The sequence below is a fragment of the Dipteris shenzhenensis genome, chromosome 2, assembly GCF_047967505.1.
Source record: "Dipteris shenzhenensis isolate YYH24624 ecotype China chromosome 2, Dip_SZ_1.0, whole genome shotgun sequence".
Taxonomy (NCBI): domain Eukaryota; kingdom Viridiplantae; phylum Streptophyta; class Polypodiopsida; order Gleicheniales; family Dipteridaceae; genus Dipteris; species Dipteris shenzhenensis.
In genome coordinates, this window is record NC_141597.1 from 62841249 (window position 1) to 62863339 (window position 22091).

The window sequence follows — 22091 nt, forward strand, 5'->3', positions numbered from 1 at the left end:
CAAGGGGCTTTTGCCCAGACTTTGTTTGATAGCACTTGGGTTACCGACAGAGATCTTCAGATGCATTTTCTTCCCTTGGTATAAGGGTGATTGCTTGGGATTTATCCCATTTACTGTTGCAGGCTTTGTAACAGGCTGAAGGATCATTTACTTTTTTTTTGGGGTGTTAGTCAAGTGGTTTCTGCAATTTAACTCAGTGCAATACCTCATCTGAGGTGGGAGAAGTGATCAGTACAGTCAGTACAGCAGTGTTTACAGCAGTGTTGGTGGTTTTGTCAGATGATTGTGCACTGTTAAGCACTTGTTGAGCAGCAGCAGCAGTCTGAAATTACTGTTTTTTATGCCTCTCTGAGCTCAGAACAGTTTGTCAGAAGGTACAGTAGTTGCAGGGACATTTACTGTTTTGCTGCAGATTTTACTGACAGTAAAAAACAGCACCATTGAGAGTGCTTCTGGCTCTAGAATAGAGCAGGCCTTTTCTGAGAAATCAGAACCTTTATTCAGCCTCTTTTACTTCCAGGGAGTCAGGTACTTTCCTCATCTGATATGGCATCAGGAGGAGGTGATTCTTCAATTCTGAACATAAAGAAACTGGAAGGAGCACATAACTATGCATTATGGGCAGAACAGTGCTTGAATGTACTTCTGTTAAAGAAGATTGCTAAGCCCATAAGGGTGAAGGGTGTCAAGCCATCTGATATGGCAGCTGATGACTGGGAAGAGCTTGATTTGTCCGCGAGGGCAGCTATCATGCTCACTATTTCAGACACTCTTGTGTTCAATGTACAGGCTGAAAAGACCTCTTATGGTCTATGGCAAAGACTAGAAGAATTATATGCTCAAAAGAGCTCAGCCAGTAAGGTTTATTGGCTGAAGAAGCTGGTTGATCTTCGCATGAAGGAAGGTACAGCTATGACCTCACACTTGAGTGAGTTCAATGCTATCTTTACACAGCTGATTGCACAGGGGTTGAACCTTGATGAGGAGTTCAAGGCTACTTTCTTGTTGTGTACCCTCCCTGAGAGTTGGGACACTTTCAAGACCACCCTGTCAAACTCGAATGCCACTCTTATTTATGCTGATGTAGAGAGCTCTCTCCTTATGGAGGAGATGAGCAGGAAGAATAATGCGGGCAGCAAGTCTTCAAATGCTTTGCAGGTACAGGACAGAGTCAGGACTCAGCAGAAGGGGAGATCTGCTAGTAAGTCCAAATCCCGTAGTCAGTCCCGTGGCAAAAAGGACATTGAATGCTTTTATTGTGGCAAGAAGGGACATGTGAAGTCGAAGTGCTTCAAGTTCATACGGGATCAGAAAGCCAAGAAGGCTGAAACAAAGGATGCAGGAAATGCAAGCAAAGGCAAAGGCAAGGCCAAGGCAGATGACTTGGATGCAGTGAATGTTGCAGCAGAGGACAGTGACAGTGACATACATGATGTTTTATGCTCTTCTGCTGTAATAGCACATGCTTTGGTTATTGATGGCCATGACATGCACACCTGGCTCTTGGATTCAGGTGCCTCTTTTCATGTTACTCCTCATAGGGAGTGGTTTACTTCCTACACAGGTACTCATGGAGTTGTTCATCTTGGGAACAACTATGCATGTCAGATTGCAGGGATTGGCAGTATACAGATAGTATTTCCTGATGGACAGTCATTTATGCTTGATGGTGTTCGCCATGTGCCGCAAATCAAGAAAAATCTGATTAGCACTGGCTTATTAGATGACAGTGGTTACCACACCACATTTGGGGATTCCAAATGGGTGATTACTGATGGCCAGACTGTAGTGGCTGAGGGTTTTAAGAGTGATACCTTGTATCCTCTTTATGTTTCCAGTGTGGGTAATCATGTTGTTGCCATAACCGAGCTGCCAAAGGTTTCATTGTGGCATAGCCGGTTGGGACACATGTCTGTTAAAGGAATGCAAGAACTGTCACGTTTGGGTTATCTGCCGCCTCTCTCTTTTTCAGATTTGCCTACTTGTGATCATTGTATTTTTGGCAAGCATTCTGTGACTCCTCATAAGAGGAGATCTCCCCAGAATAGAGCACCACTTGATCTAGTGCACACTGATTTGTGTGAGATGCCACAGTTATCACTAGGGGGTGCAAAATATTTTATTACTTTCATTGATGATGCCACACGTAAGGTGTGGGTCTATTTCTTGAAGCATAAGGGAGATGCCTTAGATGCTTTCAAGAAGTTTGTCGCTCAGGTTGAGAATCGGACAGGTCGTAGGCTGAAATGCCTCAGATCCGATAATGGGGGTGAGTATGTGTCACATGCTTTTGTGCAGTTTTGCCAAGCTAAGGGCATCAAACAGGAACTCACAGCCCCTCATAATGCATCTCAAAATGGTGCAAGTGAGCGGATGAATCGAACTGTTCAGGAGAAGGTTCGATGTATGTTGTCTTATGCTGCATTACCCCATGGCTTTTGGGCAGAAGCCGTGCAAACAGCAGTTCACATTATTAACAGGTCACCAAATAAGGCTTTGGAGTTGAAAGTGCCAGAGGAGGTGTGGTCTGGCAAGCCACCCTCATATAAGCACTTACGTGTATTTGGCTGCGAGTGCTTTGCTCATGTACGCAAAGAACTACGCACCAAACTGGATCCAAAGTCTATCAGATGCATCTTTATGGGTTATGGTGACGAAGGTGAAATGGGGTACAGGTTATGGGATCCCGTTAAACGGAAGATTATACGCAGCAATGATGTCATCTTTAAAGAAGATAGTGTACACAAGGAACCCGTGCAACCTGTGGAATACAGGAGGGTTATTTATGATGATGTTGGACAGCAAAGAATGCCCATTTATATGCAGCAGCAGCCTGCTGCAGATCACCCTGTTCAAGAGGGTATACAGGCTGAAAATCAGCCAGATAATTTTGCCAATGATGCACCACTAGATGTGCCAACAGATGAGGCTGTAGAACAGCCAGATATGGTGGTACAACCACCCGTCATGCATGAAGAGCAGGCTGGACAGCAGCCTAATCCGGAACATTTTGTTAGGAGGAGCACCCGTGCACAACGGCCTCCTGCCAGGTTTGTTCCAGGAGCCAATAATGTGGCTGATTTTATCATGCTGACAGATTGTGGTGAGCCTTCCAGCTTCAAGGAAGCTATGGGAAGAGCAGAGAAAAAGAAGTGGGAGAAAGCCATGCAGTCAAAAATGGACTCCCTACTTCAGAATGATACATGGGACTTGGTGCAGTTACCTGCAGGCAGAAAGATTTTGCCATGCAAGTGGGTTTACAAAGTCAAAGTGGATTCAAATGCTTTACCTCGGTATAAGGCCAGATTGGTTGCCAAGGGATTTAAGCAGGAAAAGGGCATTGACTTTGATGAGATCTTTTCCCCTGTAGTCAAGATGACTACTTTGAGAGCAGTGTTAGCTCTTGTTGCTCATGACGACATGGATTTATGTCAGATGGATGTGAAGACAGCTTTTCTTCACGGAGATCTTCATGATGAGATCTATATGAGTCAGCCAGAGGGATATGCTGTTAAAGGGAAAGAGCAGCTTGTGTGTAAGCTCAAGAAGAGCTTGTATGGACTCAAGCAGGCGCCAAGGGAATGGTACAAGAAGTTTGATGCCTTCATGCAGTCCCAAGGGTATCATCGATGTGAGACCGATCATTGCTTGTACACCAAACGGGCAAAGGATGGCAGTTTGATGCTACTCATTCTATATGTGGATGACATGCTTATTGCCAGTAAATCTCAGCATGAGATTAGTGCTTTGAAGAAACAACTGCATAAGTCTTTTGACATGAAAGACTTGGGTGATGCAAATCATATTCTTGGCATGCGTATTACTCGTGACAGGTCCAAGGGACTTTTGTTTCTGTCACAGAAAGAGTATATTGACAAAGTACTGCAGATGTTTAAAATGGAGGGGGGGAAGTCTACTAGTACCCCGTTGCCTCCACATTTAAAACTCAGCAGTAAGGACAGCCCCAGATCAGATGATGATAAGGCTGAAATGGCCAAGGTTCCGTATGCATCTGCAGTTGGATCTTTGATGTATGCCATGGTTGCCACTCGTCCGGATATTGCTTTTGCGGTGGGAGTCATCAGCAGGTATATGGCAAATCCAGGCAAGCGGCATTGGGAAGCAGTGAAAGGTGTCTTGAGGTATCTCAAGGGTACCAAAGACTTGTGCATATGCTATGGTAGGCAGGATGCATTGGTGCATGGCTTTACAGATTCAGACTATGCAGGGAATGCGGATAACCGGAAGTCTACTACCGGTTATATTTTCACATTTGCAGGAGGTGCTATATCATGGGTGTCTCGGTTGCAGAAATGCGTTGCACTGTCAACCACAGAAGCTGAATATGTTGCAGCCACTGAGGCTTGCAAGGAAGCAATATGGCTTACTCGGCTGGTGGGAGATTTGGGCATTACAGGAGATATGCCAGTTTTGCATTGTGATAGTCAGAGTACTATCATGTTGGCAAAGAATCCGGTCTTTCATCAGAAGACCAAGCACATAGAAGTGAAATATCATTTCATCAGGGAGGTACTGGAAGACAAGCGACTTGAGCTTGTGAAAGTACATACTGATGATAATCCTGCAGATTTGCTCACTAAGAGCTTGCCTACAGAGCGGTTTGCACATTGCCGCCACATCATGGGATTAGGATGAGACCATTCTTACTTTATGGTCTTGTATACAGTAACTGTATATTGCTGTAATTTTTATTCTTTTCTCCCCTTTAGGCACATTGGCCTTTAGGTGGGAGGTTGTTGGGGGTAAAGGCACATTGCCAACCCTTAATTAAAGAATTAAAGATAGGACACCTATGACTGTCTTAAGACAGTCATAGGGTAAACCTAATCCTAATAAAACACAACTGAGTTTGTGGTGTGGCTCACTCTCACTTCACACCCGCACTAGAGTGTCACTCTCTTACTCTCACTCTCTTGCTCTCTTCCACCACTCTCCCCCTCTCAAGAATGAAGCTCTTCAATCTTCACACTGCTCTTGCCCTTGCTTACTAGTACAATTGCCTTTGCATCTGACGCATCAGTGTCCTTGGCCTTGTCTCTCTTATCATTTTTCAGTTTAAAGCACTGCTTTTTGGTATGTCCCTTTTTGCCACAGTAGTAGCACTCAACATCTTTGTTGGAGCGGGACTTGCTCCTGCCTTTTCCCCTTTCCTGGGATTTGCCTCTTTGCTGACTTCTCCCCCTTGCATTCAAGGCATTGTTAGGCTTTACTGCATCTTGAGCTTTCAGCTTCTGCTCTTCTTGCAAAATCAGCCCTGTGATGTCTGCAAAACTTATGAAAGTGTTTGCATTTGTCACAGCTGTGGTGAACGTATCCCAACTCTTAGGAAGAGAGATCAAGAGTGTCATACCCTTGGTTTCCTCATCCACCACATACTTCTGATTCGCAAGCTGAGTAACAATTGAATTAAACTCATTGAGATGTGCATCCATGGAGGTCCCTTCCTTCATCTTCAGATTGAAGAACTTGCGCAACCAATATATCTTTGTGGCTGCACTTTGCTGCTCATATGTGTCCTGTAGCTTTTTCCACACACCCCAGGCTGTTTTTTCACCGTCCACATTCCAAACAACACTCTCATGGAGTGACAATTCAATTATGGACTTTGCCGACAGATCGGCCAGTGCCCAAGCATCATCAGATGTGCCAGTGGGCTTCACACCTTTGTGTACAATAGGAGCATGAACTGCCTGAGGATTAGCACATTCAAGACCATCTTTTTCCACATCGGGTAGTTAGCAGCACCCTGCAACTTCTTAATATTAAGAAGAGAGGACTCCGAGGATGAAGCCATTACAATCAGCAGGAAATATAACCCACACTTGGGTGCCTGACTCCCTGCAAACCAAGTGCACACAGGCACTTGAACTGTGCTCAAAAAATTTAATTCCTGCAGCGGAACAATAGGAACTGCACCTGCAACTGTTTCTCCCACTTAAACAGAGAATTATAACTGTTTACTGCTTGCTGCAGTTTCCGAACAGCAACTCTGTTTGCATCATTAAATGCACTGTTGTACAATCAGCAGTACTCTGATATTATAGCATCATCTTCCCTGCAATTACAGTGAAAAACAGCAGTGTATTTTGCACTCTGTACTTCTGTATAGTGATTTTAATCAGCCCCACGGTTGACGCAGAACAGTACCTGACTGTACCAGAAAGTACAGAATCAGTAAATGACTGTTTGACTGTTCAAGCCTGTCAACTTCAAGCTTCAAGATACCACTAAAACTGTATAACACAGTTTAGAGTAGGATTTAGGCAAAAGCCCCTTGACTGGAGGAAAAATTCTCAGGATTTGAGTGCATTTACCGCTTCACTGACCACTGTAAGGCATTTAATTGCTTCCCCCAGCACTGATATGCATCCAATTGCAAATATCCCAATTTGACTGGCACATTCAGTGCTCAAGTCTACAATGTAGTGCTCAATGCATCTTCCACTGTCCCGTAGGTCAACAAATGCATACGAATCCTGCAAGAATCAACTCCAAACAGGAGGATAAACGCAATGCGTGCGTATACAAGCCAATACTTGGCACTGGCTACAAAAGCCCCTTGATTCTGCAATCCAATGTTGAGGATTTCCTCACACAGTAGGCATAGACTGTTATCTGCTCACTGTACTTGCATTTGACCAGTAATGCTCACAATGAGCTTGAAGACTGCACCTGTACCTGTAACGCTGCCGGAGCAGTTGGCGAACTCCTGGCGGGAGCTCGTAGGCCTGGCGGGCTGCTGGCGGGTTGCTCGCCTGCGTGGCGAGCTGATGGCGGGCTACTGAAGGCGTCGCCTGACTGGCGACTTGGTGGCGCTGCTAGCTGGGCGACGCTGGCCGCCTTTGCTGACGCCGCCGCTGCTGGCGTCGCTGGTCGCATTTGTTGGCGCCGCCGCTGCTGGCGTCGCCTGTGGGTGACGCTGGTGGCGCTGGCTGGCTTCGTTGCTTGCTGGCGCTGGCAGCACTGGGTGCTGCTGGCGGCGAAATGCAGCAGCTTAGGCTGCTGCTGCAACTGCTTGAAGGCGCTGATGCTGGCGAGCTCCACAACACGATGCTGCTGCTGCTGGACGAATGGGAACGAATGGGAGGGAGATGTGCAAGCTCAAGCTCTGATACCAGTTGAGAGGTGGGAGTGAGAGAGAAAGAGAGAGCACACCGACACACACAGTAGTCACGAGAGTGTGGGGATAATGAAGTATGTGTGTACCTCCCCAAGCACACAGTCAACCTTTTATATCAATGGATAAGGTTACAACACTAAGTACACCGTACTTAGTGTACTTAGCAATAAAAGTACTAACTGTACTTAAGTGTACTAACTGTACTGGGGCAGCCATAATGCCTTTACCCCAACAGATGCTTGCTCAAAATCTGGCACAACCACAGATCGCCCGTCACGGACAGCCTGCGTTACCTCTGCTCCCAATCTGCAATCGTCTTCCGCATAGTCTTTGAAGGGTACGATGGTCTTCGGGGAGCCCGTCGATGAGCAGCCGCTGATATTCTCTCCGCCTGCTGTCCGTCACAGCCTAACGAGCCTCCTTCCCTTACCTTCGCTCTGATACCAATTGATAGAAACTCTATTCTCTAACACACACTCAGATCACGGGTGATGGCATCTGTTATTACCTCCCAGCCTACTCTCTTGGATCGCATGTTTTTTCCCAATTGATACATCCTTTTTTTTCCTTCCTTATGCATATCCACGAGACCCTCATCTCCCTAGATGGTTCCCCTTGCCAAATGTCATAATTTTAGCCTTTCCACTTGGTGCACCATTTACCCCTCTCTTGGGGCACATTAAAACCATTTGCCCCTTGGCATTATTGCACATTTAGGTGCACCTAGGCCTTAGCACTCAGAACCACCTAGTCAATGCCATTTCACCCTCACCTAGGACCTTGGCAGTTACTTCTCTTGACCATTTCATTTACGCACATTAATTATTACAACAGTTGGTCATCTAAGAGAAAATGCCCACCGATCTTTCTGAGGTCATGCTATCTCGCTAGAGCATAACACTCCCGGCCTGATTTCGTTACTTAGCATCCTCTCCAGTCCGCAGCCCGCCGCTTTTGCTCCCTATGCTTCCTACGCTCACGTGAGCTTGTGGCTCGTGGCCCGTGGGCTAGCATATGTGCTAGAGCCTAGCACTGCCGCTGCTCCGTTGACCTGCAGGCTGCTTGCAAGGCTCAAGCTAGCTACTGCTAGCCACCACTAACACAAGGCCTAGAGGGAGGGTCGTAGCTGTCCGGATCGCAGGATGCAGGCAATTCTCCACACAGGATATTAAGTCGTTGAAAGATGGGGCTTCCGATTTCTTTGCCATTATCATCGTCAGTACGCTGGTAACAACCAGCCCGGATCCAAATCTATTATGCCCACAACGACTGCCGTTAGTGATCCCACATTGGGGCACTCTTAAATGCAAGCCAGGAAGCGCCCCGCATGATACACTATCGGCTGAGTGGAATCTGGCACGAAGATTGATTTTATACGTTCACAAGCGTTCATACTGATCGTGACCGAAGCTGCAAAATCTTGCCGGATCAACGAGAGCTAAATTGAGGAAAGTTGAAATCCATAGAATTCCTGCCTGTTAACAATATATAGGAGTTCAGCTGGGGGCATCGAAATCGATTTGGTGGGCGATAATAGAAGGGAGACCTGCGCTAACTGACGCCATCAACGACCTGCTGCAATCGACGCCCACGCCTAGGACCTGCTGCCATCGACAGTCCTGCCCACCATCCCCTTTGTTGCTGCTGTTTTTTGGTTCTACTCAAGGAGCAGCACCTGGAGCAAGGTCCAAGGAGCAGCAGCCCAATTTGCCCCAATTCTCTGTTTCTTCTCAAATTTCAAGGCCTTCTCCATCATGCCTCCTCGCAAGTCTCCCACTCAGCGTGATGTTTGGCAAGATTCAGTTCTCATTAGCAAATATGGTACTTCTGGCACAAAATGTGTGGTTTGCAAGTATTGTGGGGAAACAATTCGAGGAGCATCAAACCGGGTGAAGGCACATTACATTTGGGAGAGAGCACAAGGAACACATGGCTGCACTCATGTTCCAGAAGGTATTTTTTTGGCCCATGGTGGATTGCCATCAAAGTTTGAAGAGGTCCGGTCATTGCTCCTTCTACCTTTGCCTTCGGAGATAATTGATGGGAAGGTGCAAGAAGCCAAGGAAAGTGAAGCGCTGAAAAGAGGGGCCTCTACTTCAACAAGAACCTCAGTTCAAGTGTCTTCTCAAAGTAATACTAGGGCTTCTTCCCAAGTTCATATCACCCCGGAGTCTTCTAACATTGGTGAGTCTTTACCCAATGTCAATGCAGATGAAGCTCCCTCGCATGTTGTGGCTTCTCCACATTCATCAAGCTTTGTTAGTGTTGCTGTGGGTCATGAGAGGATCCCAACATGCTCCCATATTCATCTCAAGGCTGCAACAACAAGAAAGAGGGGAAGAGAGCTGCCAAGACGCCAAATCACCCTTGATGCTAGCTTTGCTCTAAAGTTGAAGCAAGAGGCTCAAATAGCTGAGCATCGTTTCTTCTATCAATGCAACCTTGCTTTTAACATAGCTCGATGTCCAGCATACCAAAAGTTCCATCGTGCACTTGTGGCAGCAGCTGCAGCAGGAGCTACAGGTCTACAACCAGCAAATTCTGAGTCCTTGAGAACTACCCACTTGACAAACCAAGTGAGGTAGATTCAAGAGGAGCTTGTGGGTTTGAGAGCTTGTTGGGAGCGATATGGTTGTAGCATCGTGTCAGATGGATGGAGTGACACTGTAAGTTATAAGTACAACCCTTCACTCTTGACTCTTGAGTCTTTGGTAAGATTTGTGATGGCTGATTTTAGTATTAACAACAAATGTATGATTTACTTATGGATCTTGATTCTTGTGACTTGCCATATGTGGCCAGCGGCGGCGCCACATGATGGCACTACATTACTTCGTGTAGTTGATGCCTACACCCCTGGCACTACATTACTTCGTGTAGTTGATGCCTCCACCCCTGGCTTGAGTATCACTGGGGAATGGATTTATGGACACATTAAAAATGCCATTGAGGAGGTTGGGCCACAAAATGTGGTCCAAATTATTACTGACAATGGCTCCAATTATGCCAAGATGGGAGAATTGGTTGAGAGAGATTATAAAAGCATTGTTTGGACTCCATGTGCTTCTCACTCGATGGACTTGATGATGGAGGACATTGCCAAGTTGGATTGGGTGCAATCTACTCTTGATAAAGCAAGCCAAATCATCGAGTTCATAACAAGAAAGAGCCTTGCATTAGCTCTTTTCAGAGCAGTATGCAAGTATGATCTTGTGAAGCCATCTAAGACAAGATTTGGCTATCTCTTTCTTGTTCTTCAAAGGTAAGTCAACATCCTTTTTTAGCTAGCTAATTGAGAGTTCATTTCAATTCTTAATACTTATGTATTCAAATTTTGATTCTTAACTTTTCCTAAACTTGTAGGATGACACAAACGAAAGATGCGCTTAGGCGTCTCGTTTGTAGTGAAGAGTGGGAAGCTTGGAGAGGAAGCCGCAAAGCGGAGGCATGTACAATCACTTCATACATCTTGGACAGTATGTTTTGGGAAGAAGCTGCCATAAAGGCTCATTTTAAGATTATTTGACCATGAGGGAAGTACAATGAGTCATCTTTATCACTACATGCAAAAGCTTAAAGAGAGTATGCTCAATTGTAGATCTCTCTCAAGTCATAGGTATGCAAACTCTTTAGTGATTCTATCATGACTCATGAGCTGCTACATAGAATTTAGGGAATGTTTATTTATAGTGCAAATTACAGGGTGGATGATCTTCGTGCCATATGGACAAAAAGATGGAACTGGTTTCATAAACCAATCCATATTGTTTCCTACATGGTGCATCCATTGTACAAGCAGGAAAGTCATTGGTCCGATATTGTTCTTATGAATGGATGGACATCCTATGTGGATACAGTTATCCCCTTTGAAGAGCAAGGAATGTGAGTACTAACTTCTAAGTATCTTGATTCTTGATTCTAGTATATTGTACAATCAATTAGCTTTTACTTGCAACCTCTTTTGACTCTGGCATGCATGCCTTTAAAGTCTACTTCATGAATCATTATCCTAATTTCTATCTAACACTAAAGCAATGTCCATGACTCATCTTATAGGATTGAAAGAGAGTCTGTCCTCTATGTTCATGACCGAAGCCAATTCAGGTGAGATGTGGCTATGAGTCTAGAGCAAAGGAAATTTGCTGTATCATGGTGGGAGATAAATGGGCGACTTACTCCCACTTTGCAGAGATTAGCTCTTCGAGTTTATCACAGGATTGTACTAGTGGATCAGCTGAGTGCATATGGAGCATATGTGCGGACATCCATACTAAGAAAAGAAATAGGTAATCCAACTTATAAGTTATGAATGGTTGGATGCATTTCTTGAGTCTTGAGTCTTCTCTAATTTTACGAATCATGACTAATTAGAATCTAGTTGCATTTTCAATCTTGTTTTAGTTCAAAATATTTACGTTTTATGTGATGTATCATGTTACAGATTGAGCACATCATAGCTTGATAGGTTGGTCTATGTAAATGCCAACCTTCGTCTCTTGGAGCGGTTCAAAGACAAAGAAAGTACCAGTGGGGCTGAAGGGGCTGAAGTGTTACATTGGAAGGTGAAAGAGGTTGATTATGAAGTTCTAAGAAAGCTTGAGCGAGGCTTGGCTCGAGGGGAGAATATTGATATATCATTCATCCAAAGGCGCAGCGATGAGGATATAGCATATGATTTCTTTCGAGAGGATGAGGCACGCTTTCGACGCGTCACACGTTCGCAATCAAGGGTTATTGCACAAGCATCTACTAGTGCACCACCCTTGATTGCAAGCATTGGCACTTCATCTTCACCACGCTGTTATAGACGCCGACGACATCGTGGTCGTACCCTTGCTACTAGTAGTCATAGTAGTGATTCCTTTGAGGAGATGGTGGCAAGGGTAGAGGAGGAAGAGAGTTCCGATGGCACAGAATCCACAGATGAAGATGCAGATAGTGATAGTGAACTTGGTAGAGAGAGTAGTGAGCACTGAGTAGTTTCAAATTATGATTTGTTATCACTCATGCTACTCATTTTTGGAACTTTGAAGTTTGAGCTTACAACTCGTCACTTTGGGAACTTATTATTCATATGTCTATTTTGGGAACTTATATTTACTTGACATTTTGGAAAGTAATGACTCATATATCTAGATTCAAATTTCAATGAATCAATGATGTTGATATCTCTAGATGCTAGAATCCAATGTCCAATGTCAATATGCTTTTAAGTTTTGACTCCATAAATATTAATTGGTCTAAATTTGAAACTTGAGAAAGGAGACTTGAATTCTGAATGTGTTTGTGTTTTGGATTATCTAGACTCTGGGTGTCTTGACTAAGGACTTGACACTTGTATTTCTCTTTGTTCACTCTAAACTTGAATATAACATGTCTTATCTGCCCCTATCCTTGTATATATCAAGTATCATTTCGAAACCTATGCGTTTTGTCCGAAGATTTGAAACGAAACGAAACAAAACCTGTCGAAACCTCGAAACAACGAAACGGACGAAACGTTCTTGTGACTATGCGGAGGACTCACAGGATGAGGTAGATGAGACAGAGGAGCTTGATCCCAATGCACTTTTTCAGCTACGGATGCAAAGTGTAGCAGGAGCCCTGTCGCAGCTGCAACATGCTGTCACGGAGATTATGCAAGCTCCTCCCCCTATGGTTGCTTCCCCTGGAAGCAAAAAGTCATCTCAAAAGAAACATAAGAAGCATAAGAAGACCCCTAGGCATGTTTCTTTTAGTGGACAGCCGTTAGAAATGCCCTCGATCACCCGTGTAGCGGGTCATGCCAATAACTTCCATTCAGTCAATCAGGGACAGCAAGCCCTTCCTCAGCCCACGATGCATCCAGGATATTTCGGAGGGGGATCAGTTTCTCAGGCAATGGTGGCACCATCCGCAGAGGCACCCGGAATGCCAGGTAGCTCTATGGGCAGCACGCAGCCGGGAATGCAGAATTTCCAGCAACCTATGATGGGTGGAATGCCCCTTGCAAATGCCAATATGATGTACTCAAACATTGGAATGCAGCCTGGAATGCAGACAGGAATGCCTGGGACAATGGGCAATACTTGGAATATGCCACAGATGCAGGGAGTGGGACCTGGAATGCCAAACCCCACCATGGGTACGGTTGGAATGGCTCAGAATGCGGGAGCAGTGATGCCCCCACCGTTTTTACAGGCCCCCGTTTATGACAATCTCACCCCTAAAGGCAAATTGAAAGATTACAAGGAGGGAGGGTCAACTGTCAAGTTGGAGACTTTCAATGGGATGCAGGACAGATTGAAGGCTTTGACATTCGTGCAACAGTTTGATGCTGCCTACTCAGGTGGACACTTAACAGAATCCTCCAAAGTCCGAAAGGCAGCCACCTTTCTGAAGGGCAATGCGCTCCAATGGTGGACCAACCTCCTCTTGCAAGGCAGAGCACCTACCACTTGGATCAAATTCAAGCAGGTCTTCTCAGCAGCATGGCTCACTACCACTTTTGAGGTGGATATCATGACCGCCTGGTACAGGTTGGATGCTGCAAATTGCAGAAATTTAGAGGACTACAATAAGAAGTTTTGGGAAGCCCTATTGCCAGTGCATACTTACAGACATGTGCCTCTGTCCGAGCAAATTGAAAGATATTGCTGCGGGTTGCCAAAGGAGATTTGGGACTATTGCACGAAGACAAGGGTTTCCAATATGTCTCAGTTGGTTGAGAATGCCACTACAGCTTATGCACCAATGCAAGGGAAAGTTTCTGGGTTCAAAGGAAGCTCACAGGAGACATCAAGGCCAAAGGGCAGCAAGACGGAATCCCCTAAGAAGTTCAGAAAGTTTTTGCAGCCCATGAAGGCAAAGTTTGTTGGAGGACAGAAGCGAGTACCGACCCGCATGTCTGATGAGGAAAAGCAAATTCTCTATGATGCCAACAAGTGTTATATTTGCAAGGAGGAAGGCCACAGGGCTTTTGAATGCCCACATAAGAAGCGGAAGTTCCCTCCTTCTGAGCAGAGTGAGCACAAGGAGGAAAAGAGGACTGATCAGAAGAATAAAAAGCCCAAGCCCACTGCTAGTCTTTTGCCAGACTTGATTGGGGCTGTTCAGAATACAGATGCTACAGAGTTATGCCGGGCATGGGGCAAGATAAGAGACCAGACAGCTCTGATGTTTTTCGATCCGGGAGCCAAGGCCAATTTCATCTCTCCAGAGCTGTCTGGAAAGTTAGGAATAAGGGCAGAAGAGATGGGTCCTTTATGTGATGCAGATATGGCGTGTCCGGGACTCAGCCAGTCAATTACTCCGGTGATAGGCAAGCTGCGGATGCATATTCAGAGCTACGTGGACACGAAAGAGTTCTATATTATGCCGTTGAATGGTTGTGATGTGTTACTGGGGATACCTTGGCACTTTCGTGTTGGGGCTGTTTTGGATACGAAGAATAAAACAATCACAATCACTCACCGTAGCAAGACCCACGTTTTGGATGCTAAATTGAAGGGAGAATCCATCCCTGTTGTATCTGCTTCTGCCATTGGCAACGTAATGAAAAAGCATCTTTCAGCGTACTTAGTGTTTGCATCTGAAAAGAAGTCAGTAGAAGAAGAGTCTCATTTTTCTAAGCTGGAAAAACAGCGGACAGATTTTCTTTTTCAGTTTAGGGACTGTTTTTCTGACTCACTTCCACCGGAGTTGCCCCCTGAAAGGCCAGAAGACCACACGATAGATATAATCCCTAGTAGCAGTCCTCCTAACCGACCTCCTTACAGGATCAGTGCAGCCCAGCAAGAGGAAATTATGAACTAGGTCAAGGACCTGCTGGAGAAGGGGCTGATTCAGCCCAGCTCTTCACCTTACTGCTCACCCGTACTCTTGGTCCAGAAGAAGGATGGGTCCTGGCGGATGTGCATTGACTATAGAGCCCTCAATAAGATTACCATTAAGAACAGATTCCCTATACCTCGGATAGATGATATTTTGGATAGCTTATAGGGGTCTGGAATGTTCAGCCGCATTGATCTGAAGAGTGGTTATCACCAGATGACCATCTGTCCCATTGCGTTCCGGATGCCCAAAAACCCCTACCTATCAGTTCTTGCGTGATTCGGTGAAGTATTTTCAAAGTTATAGATCTCTGTGTATTCGATTTCGTCTCTCTGTTATGCATTTTTCATTCTAAGGTTTTGAAACCTTAGATTTATGCCACATGGCAGTGGATAAGTGTTGACTCCCATTTCTCACTCATTGGTTGGGATTTTGGAAATCCGACACAAGAGAGATATTTGCAGATTTTCTTGCTGAGTCCGATTATGCAATGGCACCCATGTTTTGAGGCATCTCAGGTTCTATTTTCAGTAGCGGTCATTACCGTGGGACCATGATTTCTTGAGCATACCTTATGCAGATCACTCTGGTTGCAGTTTGAGTAGTGTGTGCTCATTTGTGGTGTGCATTGGGTTGCAGTGGATGATTTAGCCAGAGGATGTTCACAAAACAGCATTTTGTACCACATTTGGTCTGTACGAGTTTCTTGTCATGCCATTTGGGTTAACTAATGCACCTGCCACCTTCAACAGAATGATGGACAGGATTTTTAGAGAGCACCGAACCTTTGTTGGCACTTTCTTCGATGATATCATCGTGTTCTCTCAGGATGAGGCTGAACATGGGAAGCACCTGGCAATTGTTCTCGAGGAGCTACGGAAGCATAAGCTGCTTGTCAATGCCAAGAAAAGTGAATTCTTCATGCATGAGATCCATTTTCTCGGGCACATTGTTTCCAAGGATGGAGTTAGGATGGACCCTGCCAAGGTAGAGGCCATCAGGAATTGGCCATACCTGAAGAGCATCCATGAAGTACGTAGCTTTCTGGGCTTGTGCTCGTACTACAGGAGGTTCATTCGGTATTTTGCAGAGATTGCATCTCCTTTACATGCCTTACAGAAGAAAGGGGTCACTTTCAGATGGGGTCCCAAAGAAATTGCAGCTTTTGACCTACTAAAGGAGCGACTTTGCTCAGATCTTGTGATTATTTTGCCAGATCTTCGCAAACCGTTCGTTGTCCAAGCAGATGCATGTGGAAACAGCGTAGGAGGGGTACTTATGCAGGATGGAAGAGTCGTGGCATATGAGAGTAGAGTGCTCCACGATGCTGAAATGAATTTTGGCATCTATGAGAAAGAGATGTTGGCTGTCATACATGCTCTTTCGACCTGGAAGCATTATCTTTTGGGTGCTGATTTTCATGTTCAGTCCGATCATCAATCACTGCGGTACTTTCTCACTCAGAGAAAGTTGTTTGAGAAGCATATGAGGTGGGCAAATTTTCTTTCTATGTTTCATTTTCAGATCGTGCATGTGCATGGGAAGAAGAATTTTGTTGCAGATGCACTCTCACGCAAGCCCGCTCCAAATGTAGTGTCTGTTAAGCCACAAGTTTCAGCAGTGACCATTGCATATCATGATGAGCTTGATGCCATGAAGGATCAATATGCTAATGATGCTGATTTTTCACGGATTTATGATCAGTTGGTTGATGGACAGAGGCATGAGCACTATACTCTCAAAGATGGATTTGTGATGATGCATGGCAGATTGTGTGTCACGAAACAGTTGAGGCCCAAAGTGTGGACAGAGAGTCATGCTCCACCCTATGCAGGACACAGAGGCATTGATGCCACCATCAAAGCTGTGGAGCACTATTTCTTTTGGCCATCATTGAGGAAAGATGTCGAGGCATATGTTAGGACATGCATCACCTGCCAAAAGGTGAAATATGACAGGCAGAAGCCGGCTGGACTGCTGCAGCCTCTACCTATTCCTGATCGACCTTGGCAGAGTATTGCCATGGATTTTATCTTTGATCTTCCTCGTACACCATCTGGACATGATGGGATATGGACCATTATTTGCAGATTCAGCAAGCAGGCCCACTTCATTCCCGTCAGAAAGAAAATTACAGCAGACCAGATGGCGAGACTCTTTATGTCTCATGTGTTTAAACATCACGGGATGCCTCAATCAATTGTCAGTGATAGAGACCCGCGGATGACAAGTCTTTTCTGGAGAGGTATCTTTGAGAATATGGGTACCACGCTGAATTTCTCATCCTCTTTCCATCCTGAATCTGATGGGCAGTCCGAAGAAGCCAATTCCACTGCCCTTGATCTTCTCAAATGCTATGTTTTGGATCAGCAATCGAAATGGGAGCAATTTCTGCCACTTGTTGAGTTCGCGTACAACAACACTGTACACTCATCCACGGGGAAAGCCCCCTTTGAAATTGTGGCAGGAGAACGGAAGGTACCTCCCATTCTGCATACGAAGAGAAGATTTTTGAAGCGGACAGATTTGTGGAAAGTTTGGATGTTGCTTACCAGAAGGTCAAAACAGCCCTCCAGAAAAGCCAAGAGAAGCACAAACGAGCAACCGACAAGCATCGCCGCGAGTTGCTCTTGAAAGAGGGCGATTGGGTGCTGCCGCGTTTTGAAAAAGCACGACTTAGGAAGATGAAAGGCAAGACGAAAGTGTACACAAAGCTGAAGATACGGTATTATGGTCCTTTTCAGAATTTTGAACGCATTAATGACGTAGCTTACAGGCTGAAGCTACCTGCCACTTGGACCATACACAATGCCTTTCGTGTGAGTTCATTGAAGCCTTGAGGTGGATGGAGGAGGGTGACGTGGCAGACTCACCTCAGATTTTGCACCTCTACCTTGACGCGTTTCAGCTTGCGCCAACTACGGTACAGGCTCCTAAAGGTTCAACAGAGCAGAGATTTGGAGCATTGCCTGGTGCTCAAGAGGAGGGTAGCACCTCCCCTTCCTTGATTCAGACTGCTCATATATCTGGAGATCGCTTGGCGGCACCGATTGTCTCACCCGAGATGCTGCTTGCTGACAATATTTCTGCCGTGAGGTCTCTATGATGGGTGTTCGCGACACTCGACATAGAGGATGCATTGATGTATGGATGGACTCTCGAGTCTCCTAGCCCATATTATCATTGCAGGTTGTATCTTACAGATGATGTATATTCTGGTATTGGCTATTTTTGCCTATTTGTACTTTTTCAACAGCAACCTAGGTAGTTTGCTGTTTTAAGAGGAGGGTATGTCACGAGGACGTGAAAAGTGATGTAAAGTATCTTCGTAACTCAACCTATGCTTAACCTGGGGTTAACCATGGTTAAGTGTTGTAATGGTTTGGCCGTGAGGGACTGGCTAGAGGAAGTGTATACTTCCTAGAAGTTCCTAAGGGCAAAGTCTAGGTGCACCACTAGGTCCTAGGGGCAAGGCAAAGGCTTTAAAAGAGGGGTCTAAAAGTTGGGCCCAAGGACAACCAACGTTGTCCTTGGTATGGGGGTTAGGACTTTAATGAAGGCGCAAATGGCAAGGAGGAGGTGCCATTTGTCAAGCATGTGTATGCATGCCCTTCCCCCACCTTCCATCTCTCTCCCCTCACTCTCCCAGAGGTGTTGGACGTTTTTAGTTGTTCTTGTGCAGTTTTTGAGCTGTTTGAGCTGATTCAAGCCTGTTTTCAGCCGTTTTAACACTGTTTTGACTGTTCCAAGTCTAGTACGCACTTCTAGGAAGTGCCTGAACTCATTCTTGGACTTTCAAAAAATACCTTCTCTTAGGAGAACTCAGGCACAGATCCCGAGGCAATCATTTCGGGGCAGATCTTGAGGCTGCCTTGAGCTCAGTTTGCCAGTGGTTTGGATACTTGAATGCCTCTAAGTTGTGTCAGATTAGAAGTGAATGCCTGAGTATGCCTTGCCAGTGGGAATTCTAGTGGTGCACTGGGATTAGATGCCTTGAAGACAAGGGACATAATCCTAGTTACTAAGATCCATTATGGACACATGGCACTCAAAAGGGTCCCAAGTGGCAAGCATTGGGTATAGGGGAGGATTCCACAAGGTTTTAAGGAGGAAAATGGTTAAAAGGGACTACAAAACTGACGAGAAAGGGAATTGGAACTAGGATGAAAGAATATGTGGCTAGGTGACAAAGTTGCATGAAACGTTTTCATGCAGGAAATGTGGTAGTTTTTTAAACACCATTTGAATTAATAGGAAACGGCAAGGGTAGGCTGAATAAAGTATATTTCTGCTCACATACAGAAGCTAGCAATTAAACAAAACATGCACCATATAAGCTAGACGTGTGCACAAGGCGAGCATGCATGCAGGGTCACCAAGCAATTGTAGAAAGCACACACATCCCATTGTTGATGGATTGAGATGGCAATCTATTAGAAATGCAATTACTGGAGAGCACCAACCAATCAATGGTCTAGCAATTGGATTCTTGGAGGGCATGGAGCTTAAAGATGCGATTCGTATAGTGCGTTGACGAATTAGTCGTTGTCACCCATGTAGATCGTCTACTCCAAGTCTTGTGTTACTTTTGAAGCCTTCGTTATGCACCCAACATGTTAATGCAAGAGCCTGCCATCATCTCTTGTCAATACCTGTCCTTGTTGGCTTTTCTTCTGTTGCACTTGTAGATTAGGCGTTTCCAAAACATTTCCAAGTTTTGGAAACGCCCCAATTTGGAAACATTAGGAAATGGGGTTTCCTAACTTTTTTGGACGTTTCTTGCAACTAAGCTAGATAACAACAGAAATATCTCTTCGTTCTGGATATACTCTTGTATCTCTTCATCGTAAGGGATCCTCCAAACTTCTTGATTCTTTTGTTTCATTTAGTGAACTCATCCAAGGTGTATTATTAAAGGTTACTCTGTCTGTCCCTCTTGAACCAGCCCTGGTTCTACTGGAGAGAGTGGCTGAAATTCTGCTGCTCTGCAGACTCTGTAAGAGCCATGTAGGGACTGCTCTACCGTCCTGTGAAGCAGCCCTCTCTTGTCTAACAGCCTCCTGTATCATTTGTGATAAGCTGATCTTGGACCTGATCTGGAGCATTCAAAAGGCTGCTGTGCATCAGCATGTGCATGCTGAATATTCTGATTTTCTGGTGGCTGCTTCGAACTGCCTTCAAATTCCAGTGGTATTAACCCTCCAAGCGCATCCTGAGTGCCTGTATGCAGCTGTCCATTAAACTTAGTCATGAATTTTCTGCAAAAATCACATCTCTACTGACCAATGTTCTTCTCGTTTGAGGATTGTAGGGACGGTAAGCCTTGCTGCCACCACTGTAGCCAATAAAAAGGCATTTTACTGCCTTATCATCTAACCTGCTTCTCAACCGACTAGACAATGTGCATAGGTACACAGCCAAACACCCTGAGGTAATCCATCTTGAGTTTTCTATTGTACCAAGCCTTTAGTGGTGTCAAGGACATTGGTGGGGCATCTGCTCAGAACCTGTGCTGCACACATTATTGCCTCCAACCAAAATCTCTGTGGCTACCTCTTTACTTCACCATGCATTTGGCCATTTCCATCAGAGACGACCTCTTTCTTTCAGCAACACCATTTTTGCTGAGGTGTATAAGGGGCTGTACGCTGACACATGATCCTTCTTTCCTTCAAGAATTCTTTAAAGACATGAAGGTAATAAAATATAGATGTCATCCTTTGATGGTGTCCTCATGGGACCACACACATCGCTGTGGATGGACTACAATTTTCTCTCAGCTCTGAGAGATCCATCTCTCGGAAAGGCTTTCTTGTGCATTTTTTTCAATATGCACTCGTCATAGACATGTCTAGGAGGAGTCTCCAAAGAAGGCATAGCATGTACCATCCGATGTCTCTGCAACCACGTGCTGTTTGAATCGGGTATGTAGGCTAACCAAGACAAGCACACGTCCTTGTTCAGGGATGGAGAAATGTAGGGATTCCAAAGCTCAGGAAGGTAACAAAATGAGGTTGGGCCTCGATCTAGAGAGGTCTCTGGAGCCCTCCAAAGAGATGTGCTTGGGTCGTCATGTCTGAAAACCATAGGGCGATCATGTTTTCTCTCGATCCGTGTCTTTACAATATTTGTTCTGATGCTGCAAAATAGACGTCTCAGCAGGTTTGCTTGTTTTAGGTCTATATGAAAACTTGTCCCACTTTTACTTTATCAAATTGGCTGCATTAGACTAGTACCACACTCTCTCTTTGTGGTTTCTGTAATGATGATGCTGGATTGAGTTATTGCAGGATATAACGAGTTCAAGAGGAAGCCTTCATTTTACGGGGACAACAAATGGAAGTGTAGTCAAATTTGACAAAGGTTTACAGATGACTTTGTTACCCGGAGGCATGACTTTAGCCTCTCCGGTGAATGTTGGGCAAAGTGTTGGTCGATCACAGTCCTTTTACTTTGAGTTTTCTTGGATTCATTCTCCTGGAAGGAGGCGAAGATTAGTACGCACTTATGATAAAGATGGTCTTGTAGTGTCTACAACTTTTGTGGATGAAACAAAGTTGTAACTGATAGGTTGGATGGATCTCTTTTAGGCTTTTGTATCTTCCCATGTAATATGTATACAATGGACAAAATTGCACTGTTACCATGAAATTATTGGTAGGCCTTAAAAGATGTACTTTTGTTGAGTCTTATGTACAAATGTAGTCTTTTTTTCAAATTGCTCGTGTGTGTTGCCTTCCTGAATATGGTTTGCTGGTGTAAGTGTGAGGAAAGCTATGAATTGTGTGGCAGCAAGTTTGTTTATGCTCGATAAGATTGGTGTATTTGGTTTGAATCTAAGTGTATGTGAGGTGGGTAATGCTAGTCGCAAGTGGTCTCTTCTATGTGTTTTGAATGTTGGGTCCATATTTTTTAGGCTTCATTGAGGAGGCTTTTCAATATTTGAGCTCTCTCTGTCTCTCTCTCTGTCTCTCTCTCTCTCTCTAACCTTAAGATAAAAAAACGTGGAATGCAGCGGATGATCTCTAGATAACCCTAATTGGAAGAATTGGAGCGCAAAGGCGGAGATGTTTGCAGATGACACGACCCTATATGTAGAGGGTACAATAGGGAGCTCGAGGTGGTCAAGGGAGCCGTG

General features: G+C 45.0%; 1 protein-coding gene and 1 pseudogene across 3 annotated transcripts in view; both read left to right on the plus strand.

The window, feature by feature from the left end:
- Positions 1-21613, plus strand: part of LOC147905134 (glutamate NMDA receptor subunit epsilon-1, putative (DUF3598)) — a 70789-nt gene extending 49176 nt beyond the window's left edge. For 2 of the 3 annotated variants that reach the window (XM_087390369.1, XM_087390377.1), the window contains exon 7: positions 21244-21613. In XM_087390369.1, coding sequence (XP_087246495.1) covers positions 21244-21516 — 273 coding nt within the window. In that variant the 3' untranslated portion in view covers positions 21517-21613. The remainder of the gene's footprint in view (positions 1-21243) is intronic. The other variant, XM_087390386.1, reaches the window with a different exon arrangement.
- On the plus strand, positions 13022-15121 carry LOC147905136 (uncharacterized; annotated as a pseudogene).
- Positions 21614-22091: the final 478 nt, after the last annotated feature.